The sequence below is a fragment of the Zophobas morio genome, unplaced genomic scaffold (genome assembly GCF_036711695.1).
Source record: "Zophobas morio isolate AGI-343-1 ecotype UQ-CSIRO unplaced genomic scaffold, CSIRO_AGI_Zmor_V1 ptg000010l, whole genome shotgun sequence".
Lineage (NCBI taxonomy): Eukaryota > Metazoa > Arthropoda > Insecta > Coleoptera > Tenebrionidae > Zophobas > Zophobas morio.
The window spans coordinates 3,745,412-3,766,247 of NW_026972115.1; the positions used below are offsets into that span (position 1 = coordinate 3,745,412).

The 20,836-nt window shown below is 31.1% G+C and overlaps 1 protein-coding gene and 1 long non-coding RNA gene across 4 annotated transcripts in view; one reads left to right on the forward strand and one right to left on the reverse strand.

The window, feature by feature from the left end:
- Nucleotides 1-989: 989 nt before the first annotated feature.
- The window catches only part of LOC135126172 (cAMP-dependent protein kinase type II regulatory subunit), a 93,610-nt gene continuing 73,763 nt past the window's right edge, over nucleotides 990-20,836 (reverse strand). For all 3 annotated transcript variants that reach the window (XM_064052013.1, XM_064052014.1, XM_064052015.1), the window contains 2 exons: nucleotides 19,479-19,999; nucleotides 990-3,762 (listed from right to left, as the gene is read on the reverse strand). In XM_064052013.1, the coding sequence (XP_063908083.1) occupies nucleotides 3,632-3,762; nucleotides 19,479-19,999 (652 nt within the window). In that variant the 3' untranslated portion in view covers nucleotides 990-3,631. The remainder of the gene's footprint in view (nucleotides 3,763-19,478; nucleotides 20,000-20,836) is intronic.
- LOC135126173 (uncharacterized) lies at nucleotides 18,948-19,460 on the forward strand. The gene is made up of 3 exons (XR_010280008.1): nucleotides 18,948-19,054; nucleotides 19,109-19,172; nucleotides 19,232-19,460. It is a non-coding gene; the product is annotated as an uncharacterized LOC135126173 (long non-coding RNA).

Sequence of the window (20,836 nt, forward strand, 5' to 3'; positions counted from 1 at the left end):
TAAGCATGGTAACCTTTTGTTCAAAATGTATTTGTTCATCCCTCCTAAAAAAATTGATGACGTCACCCTTAAATTTCGCTGAATAAATCCTATCTAAAATGCAAAAAATATGATGAGTTTGTACTTGTGATTTATCATTCCATTCATATTTTTTAGATTTTCTTAAGAGGTGGCTCAAAAAAATTAATGAAGTCAATTTATTTTATTGATTAAATTAAAGGCAACACTTATTATTAGTATTACACCCCAACCAACCCAATTTGGTAGACACAAAATTTGTTAAAGGAAAAACTCGGTTGAAACATAAGGGTAGCACGCTTATTTATATCGACTTTAACATTACAGACCTGCATTTGTTTTATGCGCTCACTTGGTTCCGCGAATGTGAAATAGACATGTTTATAATCAACCAATTGTGAATTTCACCGTCAAGAATTAAAATAAAACCCAATGTTTTATATAATAAGCGGAAGTCGAAGCAATAAAACCGATGGTCGTTTTGTTTACAGTTTCTCTGTTTGACTCTCACGTATGCTGTTACGCCTGACATCTTAAATTAAGAATGTTTATACATACACGATTTTCAGTTGCCTCTGATACGTATACGTGAGTAAATTGTTTCGTTATTTTATTGATTATAACAAATCAATATTCAAAACGACCCAATTCATTTTCCCGAAAATTTGGGAATACAATAATTTTATTCTTAGCATTACACTACATCTATCCCAACTGATATACGTGTCCTTGCAAAAATGTTGATGACGTCATCGCAATTTTTTTTAAATTCCCACTACAAAAATGTAATGAGAAAAAAAACACAATAGGCATGCAGTCGTCAAGTTTCCGACAGCGAGGGAAGTACTGTCTAAACTCTTTAGACCATTTTTTTCGTACTAAAAGGGTTATAACAAGTCGAGAAAACATGAAATTTTTTTATTTTTGTAATGTTTGTGGTTAAATGTCCGTCGGGGAGTAATAAAAGTCAATTAAATTTAATAAGCTCATTTAGTCATCATGGTGGAAGCAGTACATATGACTAAGGAATCTCAGACAGGACGAGCGAGTCAGCTCAGAGTGTTTAGAATATGGCATGTGACATGGCAAACACTTACAATTAATTTTTTGTGTACAAATAACTTAATGAGATTCTAATTTTTTGGTATGATAAGTAAAAGGCAATATTCGTGCTTAGAGACACCTTATAGTAGTATCGACCGCCAACGCCGGTCTAGCCCGGCCCTGGCGACCTGATGAAGAAATGGTCGGGACAGAAACACATACCACGTAAACAATCAACATTCAACTTTGACAAATAACACATAGGATGAACCGACCTTTGCTACCTTCTCTCGAAACAGTGAATATGAACTGACAAGCCACTACATAATACACCTAGCTATTATCTACACATTTAAATATTAGAATTGTGCTAAATTACCGGTGGGATTCGGCGGACCCGTCACAACCCGACTCGAACCGAATCGGTGCGCCTGGATTCCTGGTAAGCGTTATTGGGGGGTGTAAGGCACATAATAGACTTTTTATGTCGATTTGAACTAGTCTAAAATGTACCGTCTAATGATGATGCTTTTGATTTGGTTTGATTGAACAATAATTCGATCATGAACACGAGAGGCACCTTAAGGTCCGCCGAATCCCACCCACAACATAAAAAAGTCTGTATTAACTTACAAATTTACGTTTGTTATAAGGACTATTATTATTCGACCTTTCACCTGAACTTAGTGATATGAGTAACTTTTGCTTAAAAAAAGTTACTATAACTAGGGCATATTTAAACGGTTTCCTCCTCTCTCAATTCCATTTATCAATACATAAATATAACATTTAATACTTCCAAAATAAATACTCCATTTTTCATATAATATCCGATCATGATTCTCCATATATTATATGTTATTCAGCCTTAGGTATTATTACCGTCTGGGGCCTTTCAAGCCCGTCGTGGACGCGCTTCAGAGGCCCCCAACGTACTGATTGTTCGACAGATATTATGACACTGTTTTCGATATTCTGGCAAATTGTTTCATAGCACACGAATATAACACTATAATAAATATGTATATGTAGTATGTATAAAGGAGATGTGTTAACCACTGTACGATTAACAATTAACAAAGACTCACATGGAGCTAGTCTTCTGTGTCCGTAAACTTAAACAACAAAACAACTCGTACACATAAATAAAAACAATATAGCCTCAGTTGAGAACACTCGATCACATTTATATGGAACATTAAAACCAACAAGGGGGCATGGCATATTTTGTACAATTACAGGGGGGCGGTCATCAAGCTTTACACACCGAACGAATTGTGCCAAAAGCAACTACGTCTAAAAGGAAAAATACGTAAATACACATACCGTACACCCGTGAGATCAGCAAACGAAGATTCAAGTCAAGCACTATTAATTCACGCGATTTTTCGAAAATTTTCACCACTAAATCGGACAAGATGGCGTCGTTGACAGTTATTTAAAAACTGCGCCACCACTCAATCCGTCGTCAAAAAACGATGAAAAACACACGAAAACGATAATTAACACGACGAGCATACACACTTTATTCTAATTATAATTTAATTTGCTATTATTGCAACAGTTAAATTTTTTTTTCAAAAGTTGCTATTACAACGGTGCAGGTGGCGCCACCGACGTTCGATTCAAAAATGGCGCCGCCTGTTCAATTTGGAAAAAATCGACCAAAACGTGAAAATAATAGCCGGCGTGAGTGGATTAGAGCCTCCTAATTGATTCGGAGACGCCGAAGCGTTAGCCTAATTGTGTAAATAAAAGCAAGTTCAAAGACTCCGTCGATAATGTGATTTGTTCGGAGAGGGTCAATGTTTGTGAAAACGAGCTCTAATGGAGTTTTTGAGAGTTGAAATCGTGAGATGGTCGTTGAACCTGGGGCTAGCGACCCGAAAAAACATTTTTTATTGATTTGTGTTAGACGGACGTTTTGACGTAAATTCCAGTGGCGTAACCTGTGTCGGGGAAGGCGTGGATTTAAATCTCCGGAATACTGTCTACGTACTACACTACTCAAGCGCCACCTACAATACTGCGACTAATACTGGACCCTGCCTACTCCTAATTGACAAAACTGCAGCTGCCAATTTATTGCGTGTCTTTTTGTACTCTCTTTTGGCACAACGTTCGTCGTATTGCTGGCCGCGATCTGTCAAACAATAAGCGAGAAAAGAACGACACTTGAGAAGACTTGAATACGATTAACTTGCATCCAAACACACATACAATACTGGGCATTTTGGAGACGGCAGGCATCAAAATAGGGAATACATAGTAGACGAGAACGTAAAGTGGCCGCGCACCGTCCAGCAGTAGGGGGCCGTCCTGGACCGTCGCAACAACAAAGCACAGGGACTTCCATAACATTATATACACATGACTAGTAAACTTTGCACCCCGTTTTACAATAAATAATTACTTTTTTTGTAAGTTTTGTTTTGCATGTGACGCAACTAGTAGTGACGTAAACATCTTGACTGTTTACTACTCGACATGTAATAATTTTTTTAAATTAATACAATTTTGAGGGGATGGGTTCGACTATCGTTCAGAGAAGGCGGGAGCTCGGCTCCGTTCATCGGATGTCTCGGATGTTATGCTTTGAGCCGAATATCTTGAGCATTTGTTCTTCGTAGTCGTTTATGTTGCGCTTCATCAGCTGCATGCACGGGCCCAAGAGTCGCTCGAACGCCTCCACGTCCAAGACTGAAACAAAACAAACAAATTTTACTCTACTATAATAATAACGCTGGGAAGTAATAAAGTGGGTGAGACGAGTTCATATGATTAAATAAACAGAGTTGTTATTTCCTGGACGTAAGCTAATGAAGTGTAGTAATCGAGTCCATCCGCGACTTGTCACTTTCAAGTTTTATCGACGTTTCATGATCCTTGATTGGAGTCAAATTTTGAATGTATATTAGGGATATCATTTAGGTCGTAAAACACTAACCAAAATTACGTAATAATGGGTTTTAAATAGTATAAAATAGCATAATAAATTATAAAACAACAATATTGTATTTAGCCTTTTTTCTTCTTAATATATGTATTTAGTTTTCTATTCACGACAAGCAACTGAAAACATGTTTAAAATTAAATTTAAATTTGTGGAGAAGTGTTGAGGATAAAATTGGTCATTTTAAACATGTTTTCCGCCTCTTCTTTGTGAAAAGTATGTATATTAAGAAGGGAAAAAGGAAAATCATAAGCCCCGCCCACCCACCCAATCTCAATTGTGACGAATTTTTTATTTGTCGTCACACCGAGGGGCGGAGCTTAATTGCAAAATCCTTATTTTTCTAAGAGAAATTGCGATTTTCCAATTTTTCGTCTTTCGATTTTCTAATTTCTCAATTTTCCGACTTGTTGATTTCTAAATTTTCCGAATTTTCGATTTCTCTGCTTTTGTTTTCACAATTTTACACTTCGATTTCTCGATTTTTCGATTTTTCTATTAATTTTTTCGACTTTTCGATTTCTGAATTTTTTGACTTTTCTATTTCTAAATTTTTCGACAATTCGATTTTTTTGGTTTCACGATTTTTCAATTTCTGTGTTTGGATTTTGATTTCTCGAATTTGCGTTTTCTCAATTTTTCCACTTCGATTTCTCGATTTTCAATTTTTCTGTTATTCAATTTTTCGATTTTCCGACTTTTCGTCCAGATTTTTGGAAAAAAAAAATCAAAATTATAAAACAGTTTGCAATTTAATTTTGAATCTGCAAAATCGAAACATAAATTTTAAATCAAAATATATTTACTTCTCCCCTCCAAAAAATTGATGACATCAGCTCAAAATTTTGCCGACTAAATCCTATCTAATTGTACAAAATATGATGAGTCTGTCCTTGGAATTGATCATTCCATTCATATTTTTTGTTTTTTGCATATACAGGGTGACTCAAAAAAATTAGTAAATGCGTGAATTTATTTTATTGATTAAATCAAGAATTGAAAAACTGAATACTTTCAAATCTTGCACAAGTTTTGAAAAATGAGAAAAATCGAGAAACGTTATAGAATTGAAAAATTGAACAACAAAATTTAAAAATGGAAAAATTGATAAATCGAGAAATCCAATAATTCGAAAAATAGAAAACTTAAAAACAGAAAAAATGAAAAATCAAAAACCTGACAAATCGAAAAATTCAAGAACTGAAAAACTGAAAAATCGAAAAAAATGGCGAAATCGAAAATTTGGAAATTAAGAAAGATACAAATTAAAAAATTAAAAAATCATGAAACTGCAATAATGGAATTGAGAATTCGAAAATGAAAAAATCGAGAAATCGAAAATTTTAAGAATCGAGAAATTGGAGAATCGAAAGATTGAAAAAAAAAAACCGGAGAACCTTAAAACTGAAAACCTGAATAAGCGAAACATTGAAAAGTCGAGAAATCGATTACTTAAGAAATTGAGAAATCGAAAATTTGGAATTTTTACAAAGGTACAAATTGAAAACTTGAAATAACGAAAAATTTAAAAACCGAAAAACTGAAGACTTCGAAAATTGAAAAATCATAAAACCACAATAATTGAAAATTCAGAATTCGAAAAATGAAAAAATCGAGAAATCGAAAATTTTAAGAATGGAGAAATTTAGAAATCGAAAAATCGAAAGACCGAAAAATTCAAACATCTAAAAACTGAAATGTAAATTCTAAAATTCAACAGTTCGAAAAATAAAAAATAAAAAAAAAAATAAATAAAAAATTGAAAAACTGGAAAATCGAGAATTCGAAACATCAAAGAATCGACAAATTGAACAACAAAATTTAAAAATGGAAAGATCGAAAACTTAAAAAACGAAAAAATTAAAAAACCAAAAACCTGAAAATCTGAAAAATTCAAGAGCTGCAAAACTGAAAAATCCAAAATTTGAAAATTTAGAACGGCAAAAATTGACAAATTGATACATCGAAAAATTTAAAAACCGAAAAATTAAAGAAGAGTCGAAAATGGAAAATTGAGAATTCGAAAAATGAAAAAATCGAGAAATCTAAAATTTTAAGAATTGAGAAATTGGAGAATGGAAAAATTGGAAACTTAAAAAACGGAACAATTAAAAAATCAAAAACCTGAAAATTGAAAAATTCAAGAACTGAAAAACTGAAAAATCGAAACTTAAGATTACTTAAGAAATTGAGAAATCGAAAATTTGAAAATTTAGAAAGGTGAAAATTGAAAAACAAACATCGAATTTAAAAACCGAAAAATTAAAGAAGAGTCGAAAAATTGTAAAATCATAAAACTGCAACAATGGAAAATTGAAAATTCGAAAAATGAAAAAAATCGAGAAATCCAAAGTTGAAAAGTCGACAGATTATTTACAAATTTTACTATAATAAAAATACATGTTTCCAATGATTATTAAAAATTGAAAAATTAAAAAATCTCGAAAAACTGAAAATCGAGACATCAGAACATCAAAAATCGAAAAATTGAAAAATTCAAAAACTGAAAAATTGAAACATTGAAAAATCGAGAAATCGATTGCTTAAGAAATGGTGAAATCGAAAAAGAATCGAGAAATTTAGAATTCGAAAAATCGAGAGATCCAGAAATTGAAACATCCAAAAACTGAAATAAAAATTCTAAAACTAAGAAGTTCGAAAAATTAAAAAATAAAAATATCGAGGAAATGAAAAATCGAAAAAACGAGAAATAGAAAAATTTTAAAACTCGAAAAACATCAAAGGATCGAAAAATTGGACAACAAAATTTAAAAATGGAAAAATTGATAAATTGAGAAATCGAAAAGTCAAAAACCCAAAAAACGGAAACATTATAAAGTCAAAACCCTGAAAAACTGAAAAGTCGAGAAATGGCTTACTTAAGAAATTGAGAAATCGAAAATTTGAAAATTTAGAAAGGTAAAAATTGGAAAATTGAAACTTCGAAAAATTTAAAAACCGAAAAATTAAAGAGTCGAAAAATTGAAAAATCATAAAACTGCAAAATTCGAAAAATGAAAAAATCGGGAAATGGAAAATTTTAAGAATCGAAAGATTGAAAAAAAACCCTGGAAAATCCTAAAACTGAAATACCAAAAACTTTAATACAAACTTGAAAAGTCGAGAGATTATTAACAAATTTTACTATAATAAAAATACGACATATTTCCAATAATGATTAAAAATTGAAAAATTAAAAAATATCGAAAAACTGAAAAATGCAGAAATCGGAACATCAAAACTCGAAAATTGAACAACATTTAAAAATGGAAAAAATGATAAATCGAGAAATCAAAAAGTCGACAAATAGAAAACTTACAAAACAGAAAAAATGAAAAGGAAAAACCTGAAAAATTGAAAAATTGGAAAATCGGGAAATCGATTGCGTAAGAAATGGCGAAATCGAAAAAGAATCGAGAAATTTAGAAATCGAAAAATCGCGAGACCCAGAAATTGAAACATCCAAAAACTGAAATGAAAATTCTAAAACTAAGAAGTTCGAAAAATTAAAAAATAAAAATATCAAGGAAATGAAAAATCGAAAAAACGAGAAATAGAACAAGAATCGAAAAATTGCACAGCAAAATTTAAAAATGGAAAAATAAAAAATCAAAAACCTGAAAAACTGAAAAATTCAAGAACTGAAAAACTGAAAAATCGAAAATTTAAAGAGTCGAAAAATTGAAAATTCATAAAACTGCAAAATTCGAAAAATGAAAAAATCGAGAAATCGAAAATTTTAAGAATCGAGAAATTGTAGACAAAAAAAAAACTGGAAGATCCTAAAACTGCAATACCAAAAACTGAGAAATCGAAAGTTGAAAAAAGGAGAGATTATTTACAAATTTTACCATAATAAAAATACAACATGTTTTCAATGAATTATATTTAAATCTAGATAATCTAGAAAAGTTTTTCATGATTTTGATTAAAAATTGAAAAATTAAAAGATCGAAAAACTGAGAAATCGAGAAATTGAACCATCAAAAATCGAAAAATTGAACAACAAAATTTAAAAATGGAAAAATTGATATCTCGGGAAATCCAATAATTCGAAAAATAGAAAACTTAAAAAGCAGAAAAAAATGAAAAATCAAAAACCTGACAAATCGAAAAATTCAAGAACTGAAAAATCGAAAAAAATGGCGAAATCGAAAATTTGGAAATTTAGAAAACTAAAAAATCATAAAACTGCAATAATGGAATTGGGAATTCGAAAAATGAAAAAAATCGAGAAATCGAAAATTTTAAGAATCGAGAAATTGGAGAATCGAAAGATTGAAAAAAAAACCGGAGAACCTTAAAACTGAAAACCTGAATAAGCGAAACATTGAAAAGTCGAGAAATCGATTACTTAAGAAATTGATAAATCGAAAATTTGGAATTTTTACAAGTACAAATTGAAAAATTGAAAAAATCGAGAAATCGAAAATTTTAAGAATGGAGAAATTTAGAAATCGAAAAATCGAAAGACCTAAAAATTCAAACATCTAAAAACTGAAATGTAAATTCTAAAACTCAACAGTTCGAAAAATAAAAAATAAAAAAAAATAAATAAAAAATTGAAACATCAAAGAATCGGCAAATTGAACAACAAAATTTAAAAATGGAAAGATCGAAAACTTAAAAAACTAAAAAATTAAAAAACCAAAAACCTGAAAATCTGAAAAATTCAAGAGCTGCAAAACTGAAAAATCCAAAATTTGAAAATTTAGAACGGCAAAAATTGACAAATTGATACATCGAAAAATTTAAAAACCGAAAAATTAAAGAAGAGTCGAAAATGGAAAATTGAGAATTCGAAAAATGAAAAAATCGAGAAATCTAAAATTTTAAGAATTGAGAAATTGGAGAATGGAAAAATTGGAAACTTAAAAAACGGAACAATTAAAAAATCCAAAACCTGAAAATTGAAAAATTCAAGAACTGAAAAACTGAAAAATTGAAACATTGAAAAAATTGCTTAAGAAATGGTGAAATCGAAAAAGAATCGAGAAATTTAGAAATCGAAAAATCGAGAGATCCAGAAATTGAAACATCCAAAAACTGAAATAAAAATTATAAAACTAAGAAGTTCGAAAAATTAAAAAACAAAAATATCGAGGAAATGAAAAATCGAGAAAACGAGAAATAGAAAAATTTTAAAACTCGAAAAACATCAAAGGATCGAAAAATTGGACAACAAAATTTAAAAATGGAAAAATTGATAAATTGAGAAATCGAAAAGTCAAAAACCTAAAAAACGGAAACATTATAAAGTCAAAACCCTGAAAAACTGAAAAGTCGAGAAATGGCTTACTTAAGAAATTGAGAAATCGAAAATTTGAAAATTTAGAAAGGTAAAAATTGGAAAATTGAAACATCGAAAAATTTAAAAACCGAAAAATTAAAGAAGAGTCGAAAAATTGAAAAATCATAAAACTGCAAAATTCGAAAAATGAAAAAATCGGGAAATGGAAAATTTTAAGAATCGAAAGATTGAAAAAAAAACCTGGAAAATCCTAAAACTGAAATACCAAAAACTTTAATACAAACTTGAAAAGTCGAGAGATTATTTACAAATTTTACAATAATAAAAATACGACATATTTCCAATAATTATTAAAAATTGAAAAATTAAAAAATATCGAAAAACTGAAAAATCCAGAAATCGGAACATCAAAACTCGAAAATTGAACAAAATTTAAAAATGGAAAAATTGATAAATCGAGAAATCAAAAAGTCGACAAAAAGAAAACTTACAAAACAGAAAAATTGAAAAAGTGGAAAATTGGGAAATCGATTGCGTAAGAAATGGCGAAATCGAAAAAGAATCGAGAAATTTAGAAATCGAAAAATCGCGAGACCCAGAAATTGAAACATCCAACTGAAAAATTCAAGAACTGAAAAACTGAAAAATCGAAAATTTAAAGAGTCGAAAAATTGAAAAATCGGGAAATCGAAAAATTGAAAAATCATAAAACTACAATAATGGAAAATTGAGAATTCGAGAAATGAAAAAATCGAGAAATCGAAAATTTTAAGAATCGAGAAATTGTAGACAAAAAAAAACTGGAAGATCCTAAAAACTGAAATACCAAAATTTGAGAAATCGAAAATTGAAAAAAAGAGAGGTTATTTACAAATTTGACCATAATAAAAATACATGTTTTCAATGAATTATATTTAAATCTAGATAATCTAGAAAAGTTTTTCATGATTGATTAAAAAGTGAAAAATTAAAAGATATCGAAAAACTGTGAGAAATCGACCATCAAAAATCGAAAAATTGAACAACAAAATTTAAAAATGGAAAAATTGATATCTCGGGAAATCAAAAAGTCGAAAAGTAGTAAACTTAAAAAACAGAAAAAATGAAAAAAACCCTGAAAATTTGACTACTTAAGAAACGTCGAAATCGAAAATTTGGAAATTTAGAAAGATACAAACTGAAAAATTAAAAAATCATAAAACTGCAATAATGGAAAATTGAGAATTCGAAAAATGAAAAAATCGACAAATCGAAAATTTTTGAGAATCGAGAAATTGGAGAATCAATATTGTAAAAAAAACCTGGAAAATCCTAAAAGTGAAAAACTGGATAATCGAAACATTGAAAAACCGGGAAATCGATTACTTAAGAAATTGAGAAACCGAAAATTTGGAAATTTAGAAACGAAAAAATAGAAAAACTTCTTGACACATAATGATCTCGAAAAATCGGCCACTTCCGGGCGTTCCACTAATTTATGACTTGCAGCCAGGCAGCCACCTGCACAAATAGCTGCCGCCTGAGTTTTGTTTGCAGTATCATTTCTCATTCTTATTTTGCTGTTTTTATCGTTCAAAAATTATAAAATCCGCAAAATCAAATGTCATCATTTTGCGAAAATGCTGGATATGTTTCATTGTACTTCAAGAGCAACTTTCGACCAGTTGTTATCTGTTCATACATAATAAGCGAGCGCAGCGAGCTCTTATCAATCCTACGACGTCCGCCCTCCTCCAAATGGAATATCCTAGTAGTCGTCGTCGGATTAGACTTATCAATGCACTTCCATTAAGCAAATTGCGCCGCCATCACAGCTTGATATTTAGTTTTTACAAAGTTGCCGCCTACAAAAACCTTGTTATGGCAGCACGAAGTAATCGAGTTAGCTGCATGACCTTTCAAGTGCAACTACGACTACCTGCGCTGCCGTGTAAGCTAATAAACTTTTATTGATGTACGGGGGCTCCGCATCTGGAATTACGTTACGTTTATTTAATATCTTTATTAAATTACCAACGTCTAAATCGTGGATGCACATCGCTGATTTCGTTGAGCGATGACGGCCAGAATCGCGGACCGCAGACTGAACACGTAGTCGGTCCTTTTTGTTCGGGATGACAAATGTGACATTTGTTGCTGCCGTTGTTACCGAAATTGAGCGCGTGGGCGGCGCGAGTCGGGGCTGGAATTACTTCGACTATTTGTCGAACTGGAATAAACTTGTATAATTGGTTGCATACTCGACAATTTGATTAAATACAACTGGCGCAAATCTGGAATAATTGACATTTCGAAAAATCGCAACGCGTAGGTTATTGATCGGGTTTTCATGTCGTTTGATACGAGGTTTGTTCCGATTTAATTCTATAATTAAAAAATGATGTGCGCTATATCAAAGGCTTTGGGAAAAAATTGTTGCGAATACCCTTGTCGCAAAAATTGTATGAAGGTCGGGATAATTTCGCGTGTTTTTTTTTTATAAAATAAACACGAAGGTGATGTAAAAAGTAAAAAGGTTTCGAGCTGATAATGCATACGAATCCAAAATGGCGACTAGTAATCCGGCTAATGTTTTATTATGTCGGATTTTATTATGATGTGGACATGCAATAAATGTACTTTACGAGATACATGAAAAGTTTGAGTGGTAATAATTGCAGATTGGGGAAAGTCGGAGTGGCTTTTCCAGCATTAAAGATCTTTTTTAATTAAGAAAATTCAGCATGTTTTGGTCGATTCAGCGAAATGGATCGTCGTCTCAAACCTACAATAAGAAAGGTTTGATCAATCCGAAAACATCTTTAGAAATATAAGTCACAAGCATTACTAGTGTACGAATTTGAGCAATAAAACTTTTCTAAATGAAATTGATGTTTGCTTTCAATCCCCTTTCTTCCATCTCGAGCACGAATTGAAAAATTGCAAGTGCATCAATGGCTTCCGCAGCAGTAAAATTTCCATGGTTTGTGTACACTCTAATAAAATTTTCAGCGCTATTTGACGTGAACTTATTTTCTGCCATTTCCGAACATCTCCCAGTCTGTTTGTCTTTTAACAATGCTTTGAAAACTCACTGTTGCGTTGGTGGTTCGCTGAAAACACCAAACTCATTTCATTTCGACCGCGTCAGACACAAAAAGTTGACTTTTTACTGAAATGAATGTGCTTTTGAAAAAAAAAAAGGATTTCAGGTGGCTACGCACGTAATAGACAAAAAAAAAACTGGTCGTGGATTAATTCGACAGAACTTTTGTCTCTCTTGAAATATAGTCCGATAATTCTGTTTCTTTAAAAAAATTATAAAATTTGATTTTGCGATTTCTCAGTACATGCTTAACTTCGACTGTTTATGTTTATATTTCGAAAGAATTTGACTATTACCACGTTCAGATTACAAGAATGAGTGGTTAAAAGGAAATAAAATTTGACTGATTTTGTCTCCTCAAGGTAGAAGAGAGAACTGATCTATACATTAATGACATTGAATTTCTGTTTTGAATTTGAAAAACCGCAATAAAGAAAATTTTAAAAACTGGGAAATCGAAATATAAAAAAGATCGAGAAATAGAGAAGTCGAAAAATCGAGAACTTAAAAATTGAAAAATCAAATATTTAAAAATCGAAAAATTAACACAATGAAAAATCGATATCCTACGTCAAAAATAGAGCAATCGAAATTAAAAAAAAAATGATGGACTAAAATTTAAAAAATCGAAAAAATAAAATGTCGAAAAATTGAAAAATCGAGAAGTCGAGAAATCGAAAATTTGAAAAATCGTAATTTGTATTAGAAAATTTCAAAAGTGGGAAATCCAAACAAAAAAATCGTAAAACTGGAAAAGTGAAAAATGAACAAAAAGAGAAATCGAGAATTTAAAAAACCGACAAATCGAGGAATTTTCAAAAATTGAAAAATTAAATCATCAAAAAACTGCAAAATCTAAAACTCAGAATCGAACGACCAAAAAATGGGAACATCAAAGAAATTGAATAATCGGGAAATCGAAAAATCTAAAAATTTAAAAATAAAAAAAAAACCAACAATCGAAAAATTCTAAATTAAATCTAAAATTTAAAAAATCGAATTATTGAAAAATCCCCGAACTGAAATATCAAAAATTCGTAAAATTAAAAAATTGAAAAACTGAAAAATCGGAAAACTGAAAAACCAAAAAACTGAAAAATAGAGAAATCGAAACTTTGGAATGTCAAAAATTGAAAAAATAAAAAATCGATAAATTAAAAAAGCAAAAAACTGAAGAGTCCCAAAATTGAAATTTCGAAAATCTCAGAGTTCAAACGTCAAAAAATCGGGAAATCCAAAAACCTAAAAATGAAATAACGGAGACATGGGAAAACCGAAAAATCGATGAATCGTAAAAAACGAGATATCGAAAAATTAGTTAATCCAGATATCGAAAATTCGGAAACGCCAAAAATTGAAAAATTTAAGAATCAAAAAACTGAAAAGTCCCAAAATTGAAAGTTCGAAAATCTGAGTTCAAAAGTCGAAAATTATAAAATCAAAAATCTGAAGAATCGGACAACTGAAAAATCGGGAAATCCAAAAATCTAAAAATGAAATAATAGAGAAATGGGAAAATCGAAAAATCGATGAAGCGGAAAGCGGAAAAAACGAGATATCGAAAAATTTGTTAATACAGATATCGAAAATTTGGAAACGCCAAAAATTGAAAAATTGAAGAACCAAAAAACCGAAAAATCCCAAAATATTGAAAAATTTGAAAATTGAAAAACTGAAAAATAGAGAAATCGCAAACTTAGGAACGCCAAAAATTGGAAATATGAAAAATCGCAAAACAGAATTATCGGAAAATCGCAAAGTCGAAAAACCAAAAATTTAAAAAATTGAAAAATAGGGATATCGAGAAGAAGAGAGATGGGAAAATAACAAATCGAAAAATCTAAGCGTCGAAAAACAGAGGAATTGAAAAACTGAAAATTAGAAATATCATAAAATTGAAATATCGGAAAATTGAGCAATCGCGAATTTGAGCAATTGAAAAATCGAGAAATTGAAAAATGAAAAAATCGAAAAATCCCAAAACTGAAGTATTGAAAAATTGAGAAAACGAAAATTAAAAAATCCGGAAATCGAAACATCAAAAAATCGAACAAATGAAAAATTTAATAACGAAAAATCTAAAATTTAGAATTTCGAAAAATCGCAAAATCAAAAAATTGAAAAATCGAGAAATTGAATATAGAAGAAAAGTCTAGAAATAGAGAAATGGAAAAATCCAAAAATAGATGAATCGAAAAGTGGAAAAATCGAGAAATCGAAAAATTAAGAACGCCAAAAATTGAACAAATGAAAAATCGAAAAATTGCAAAATTAAAAAACTGAAAAATCGCATAACTGGAAAATCGGGAAATCGATAAATTAAAAAATTAAATATCGAAAAATTGCAGAATCAAAAGATTGAAAAATCAAAAAATCGAAACATTAAGCAATCGAAAAACTTTATAAATCGAAATATAAACTCCCAAACTGAAATATCGAAAATATGATAAACCGAAGAATCGTAAAATCAAAAAATTGGAAAACTGAAAAATCGAGAAATTGAACATGGAAATAGAAAAGGCGAAAATCGGAAAATCGATGAGTCAAAAAGTGAAAAAATCAAGAAATCGAAAAATCAGTTCATCGAGATCGAAAATTTAGAAAGGCCAAAAATGTTCTATTTTCAAATTTGAGAATCGAAAAATTAAAAAATTGAAGAACCGGAGAATCGAAAAACTGAAAAATCAAAAAACTGAAAAATCGCAAAACTGAAACATTGGAGAATTGATAAATCGAAAAATTGAAGAACTAAAAAAATTAAAAATCCCAAAACTGAAATTAAAAAAAAATTAGAGAATCGCAAAATTAAAGAATAAAAAAAAAATGAAAAATATCGATAACTTAGGAACGGAACGCCAAAAATTGGAAAAAATGGAATATCAAAAAATTGAAAAACTGAAAAATCGAGAAATCGATGAACCGAAAAGTGGAAAAAACGACAAATCCAATCAGTTAATCGAGACATCGAAAATTTAGAAACGCCAAAAACTGAAAAATCGAAAAATTGAAAAACCGAAAAATAGAAAAATCCCGCAATGAAATATTGAAAAATTTGAAAATCCAAACATTATTAAAGAATTGGAAAACTGATAAATAGAGAAATCGAAAACTTAGGATAGCCAAAAAGTGAAAATTCGAAAAAGCAAAAAATTGAAAAATCCCAAAACAGAATAAAAATCAAAAACTAGAAAAATCATAAAACCAAAAATTTTAATAATTGAAAAATAGAGAAATCAAGAAGTCGAGAGATGGGAAAATAAATAAATTGAAAAATCTAAACGCCAAAAAACAAAGAAAACGAAAAATTGAAAATTACAAACACCAAAATGAAAAAATTGAGGAATCGACAATTTAAACAATTGAAAAATCGAGAAACTGAAAAATCAAAAAACTGAAAAATCCCAAAACCGAAATATTGAAAAACTGGGAAAACAAAAATTGAAAATTCGAGCAATCGAAACATCAAAAAATCCTCAAACTGAAATATCCAAAAACTGATAAATCGAAAAATCGTAAAATCAAAAAATTGAAAAATTAAGAAATTGAACACAGAAGAAAAGTCTAGAACTAGAGAAATGGGAAAATCGAAAAATTCAGAAATTGAAAAATCGAGCATTTGAAATTTCGAAAAATTGCAGAATCAAAAAAACGAAAATTCGAAAATTTGAGAGTTCAACAGTCGAAAAATGGAGAAATAAAAAAATCGAAAACTTAGGAATTCCGAAAATTATAAAATAAAAAATCTGAAAAACCGCACAACTGAAAAATCGGGAAATCGAAAAACCTAAAAATTAAATAATCGAAAAATTAAGAAATCAAAATATCAGAAAATTGAGGTATGAAAATTTAAGAAGGCCAAAAATGTTCGATTTGAAAATCGAAAACTGAAGAATCAAAAATTTGAAAAATCGCAAAACTGAAACATTGGAAAATTGATAAGTCGAAAAATTGAAGAACCAAAAACCTAAAAAATCCCATAACTGAAATACCAAAAAATTTGAGAATCGAAAAATTAAAGAATAGAGAACCTGAAAAATCGAGAAATCGAAAACTTAGGAACGCCAAAAACTGAAAAAAATGGAATATCATAAAAATTGAAAAACTGAAAAATCGAGAAATTGAACAAGGAAGAAAAGTGCAGAAATAGAGAAATGGGAAAATCCATGAATCGAAAAGTGGAAAAAACGAGAAATCAAAAAATTGAAAATTAGAAACGCCAAAATTGATAAAATAAGGAATCCAAAATTTGAACAATTGAAAAATCGGAAAACTGAGAAATCAAAAAACTGAAAAATCCTAAAGCTGAAATATTGAAAGATTGAGAAAACGAAAATTGAAAAATCGAGAAATCGAAGAAATGAAAAATTTAAGAAAGAAAAATCTAAAATTTAAAAAATCAAAATATCGAAACATCCTCAAACTGAAATATCCAAAAACCGATAAATCGAAAAATCTGAAAAAATGAGAAATTGAATATATAAGAAAAAATTCTAGAAATATAGAAATGTACAAATCGAAAAATCGATGAATCGAAAAGTGGAAAAATCGAGAAACGGAAAAATTAGAAGCGCCAAAAATTGAACAAATGAAAAAGCGAAAAATTCAGAAATTGAAAAATCGAGCATTTGAAATATCGAAAAATTGCAGAATCAAAAAACTGAAATTTCGAAAATCTAAGAGTTCAACAGTCGAAAAATCGAGAAAACGAAAAATGAAATCATCAAAAAATTTCAGAATCGAAAGATTGAAAAATCAAGAAATCGAAACATCAAAAAATCGAAAAATTTTAAAAATAGAAATATTAATGAACCCCCAAATTGAAATATCGAGAAATTGAACATCGGAGAAAAGTCCAGAAACAGAGAAGGGGAAAACCGAAAGATCGATGAATTGAAAAAAAAATCGAAAAACTGGAGAATCGAAAACTAAAAAAATCAAAAAATTGAAACATCGTAAAACTGAAAGATTGGAAAATCGAAAAACTAAAAATTTGAAATATCGCAAAACTGAAATATCGGAAAATTGAGAAATTGGAAAATTGAAGAAACAAAAAACTGAAAAATCCCAAACTGAAATTTCGAAAATCTCGCAGTCCAAAAGTGGAAAAACCGAAAAATCGAGAAACCGAAAATTTTTAAAATGGAAAACTTAAAAAACTGAAAAACTGAGCACAGAGAAGAAAAGTCGAGAAATCGAGAAATTGGAAATTTGAAGAATCGAAAAACTGAAAAATCAAAAAATTCAAAAAACGAAAAATTAAAAAGCTGAAAAATCGGGAAATAGGTAAGTCGAACAATTGAGAAATCGTACAACTGAAATATCGGAAAATTGAGAAATGGAAAAATTGAAAATCGAAAAATTGAGAAGACGAAAACTGAAAACTCGAAAAACGAAAATTTTGAAAATCCGAAAATTAAAGAATTGGAAAACTGAAAAATCGAAAAAGCGATGAATCGAAAAGTGGAAAAATCGAAAAATTAGGAACACCAAAAATTACACAAATGAAAAATCGAAAAATTGAGAAATTGAAAAATCGAGCATTTGAAATATCGAACGATTCCAAAATCAAAAAACTGAAAAATCCCAAAACTGAAATTTCGAAAATATGAGAGTTCAACAGTCGAAAAATCGAGAAATTGAAAAAAATTTAAAAATGAAATGATCAAAAAATTGCAGAATCGAGAAATTTTAAAAATAGAAATATTAATAAATCCCCAAATTAAAAAATCGAGAAATTGAACGTCGGAGAAAAGTCCAGAAACAGATAAGGGGAAAATCGAAAAATCGATGACTCGAAGTGGGAAAATTAAGAAATCGAAATATCAGTTAATCGAGACATCGAAAAATGTTAAATTTTCAAATTTGATAATCGAAAAACACAAAAAAAATCAAAAAATTTAAACATCGTAAAACTGAAACATTGGAAAATTGATAAATCGAAAAATTGACAAAAACGGAACATCGAAAAATTGCAAAACCAAAAATTTGAAATATCGCAAAACTGAAATTTCGAAAATCTGAGAGTCCAAAAGTCGAAAAAGCGAAAACTGAAAACTCGAAAATCCAAAAATACTGATAACGTGAAACCATTCGCAAGATTTTAAAGCATTCGATTTTGCAATTTCAAAGTTAAATTTTAAAATGCTGTTATACATTTTTGATTTTTTGCAAACATCTGAATGCCTAGGGTAAAAACTCAACACGGACTCATAAACCACAAGTAGAAAAGCACGTCATTTTATAAAATTAAAATACCATTTCACTACTACAAATTTTGGAGATGACGTCATTCCATTGTTGGTGGGGACCAGACAAATTTCGGACTCGATTACAACACTTCCTCAGTGTACCCTCAGTAAACAAAAAAGAGATCTCCGGTAGCTACGCACGCAACAGAAAAAACCGGATCTTCCTTTCAGCCTTGATGCAACAAACCAACCTTCGCACCGCTCTTACGATTGTGTTACTAACGAAATAAAACGCTCGGTAATTTTTCGACACCGTTTCACTTAAACAAATTGCCTTCCGCCTGAACCGAAACTAGTAAAACGAGTAACTTTTTCTTGCCGTTTTTGGTGTTTTTTTTGCCGAAAGCAGTATGTTAATTTTGCCCTTTTGTTCTGTCTTGGGAAGTATATAAAAGCAACAACGCAAGCTCAGTCTTGTTTTGGTTGCTAGAGGCCCGATAATGAAGTCGAATTTGGTAAGCAAATCTGCTTTTTCTCGTAATTGTGTTATTAACAAGTGAACTTTCCAGGTTATCTTCTTCTTAGTAAGTGTGGGAATTATGCTGGCGGTGGCTGCGGAAGCGTCCGCCGAAGGTTACTATTATTACTATTATTATTATTTGACAACATATGGTGACCGCAATTTGTTTTAGACACTTCTTCGGCTCCGGCGGCGGCTCCGGGCAGCGTCAACAACAACGGGAACGCCGGAGTTAAAAACCACGACGGTTCCAGTGGTCAAGGTAGTGATCGATACGCAGGCGACCACAACCACGGAAAGACCAATTAACGACATGATTCCCCACTTTATTAATGGCTGTTTTCCTTCGACCTGTATCGCTTTGTAACCGTTTTTTTACAAATAAACTCTGTATTTTCGCATTTTCGCTTTGGACTTACATGCCAATTTGACGTCGCCTTCGGCGTAGGCCGACGCCGCCCGCGGCCTGTGCGTGACCAGCGCCAGCTCCCCGAAGTATCCTCCTTTGCCCAGGCGGTTGATCTCCACCTCCTTGCCGCTGTCGTCCAGCACGCTGATGATGACCGTCCCGTCCTCGACGAAGTACATGCCGTCGGCGGCGTCGCCCTGCTTGATTATCCTGTCGCCCGTCGTGTACGTCTTGGGGACGAGCGCGTCGGCGAGGTTCATCCGCTCGTACGGCTGGAGCGTCTTCAGCATGGGCACGCTCTCGATGAGCGATTCGTACATCTTTCGTTTCTTGAACGCCGACTTGAGGAGGATGCGTCGGAAGGTCTGTCGGTCCATCGCCCAGAGGGAGCCGTCCGTGTGGGCCTTGATCGTCGCCGCCCGCGGCATGTTGTAGAGGAGGGCCAGCTCGCCGAAGCTGCCGCTGTTCTCGTACGTGTGGATGTGCTTCGGCTCCTGGCCGGGCTCGCCGACGAGGGCGTGGAATATGCCGCTGGAAGAGAAAAAGGGGGTTAGTGAAATGGTACTCTGAGTAAATAAGTGTGGCGTCGGAGATAAAAGTGTTTGTCTAAAGGGGGCACGTATTTGCGAACAGATGGAGATTGTCCTGATGAAGTAGGGTTGCTATTTAAAAAAATTGGTCGAAAGTTATCTCGAAAGAACTTCCCTCGCTCCTGAAGTACAATAAAACAAATAATAAAGCATGTTTCAAATAGGATTTAGTTTGCAAAATTTTGAGATGACGTCATCTACTTTTTGTGGGATGAGATAAACGAATTAATTTTGATTAATTGATTATGATAACCTTAAAACGTTCGTACGATTTTAGTGCATTGATTTTTTGTAATTTTAAAGTTTTTTTTTTTCATAAACTTGGAAGTTGAAAACTTTAACGGAATCATACACCACAAGTACAACAGCATATTATTTTTAAAAATTTGGAACAAATTTTGGGGATAATTAGCCAAATTTTGAAACTAACGACAGACAGACGGAAAGGGAAGACTACTTTTTTCTTACTCTAGGGGTCATGAAATGTCGAGAAAGTATAAAATGAGCAAGTCTCCCGATGGACTCCATTACTATACTTTGTTCGCTTACGCTCAGAAAAAAAAATATTTCGAATATGGAGAAAATATGGTTACTATTAAGAAACATATTAATAACATGTGTAACGTTAATATTGAAAAACTGAAAAATCTAGAAATTGAAACATCAAAAAATTAAAAAATTGGAAAATCGAAAGAGTAAAAAATCGAAGAACCAAAATATGTATTGAAAAAAAAAAAACCTAAAATATCGAAAAATTGAAAAATCGTGAACTGGAAGT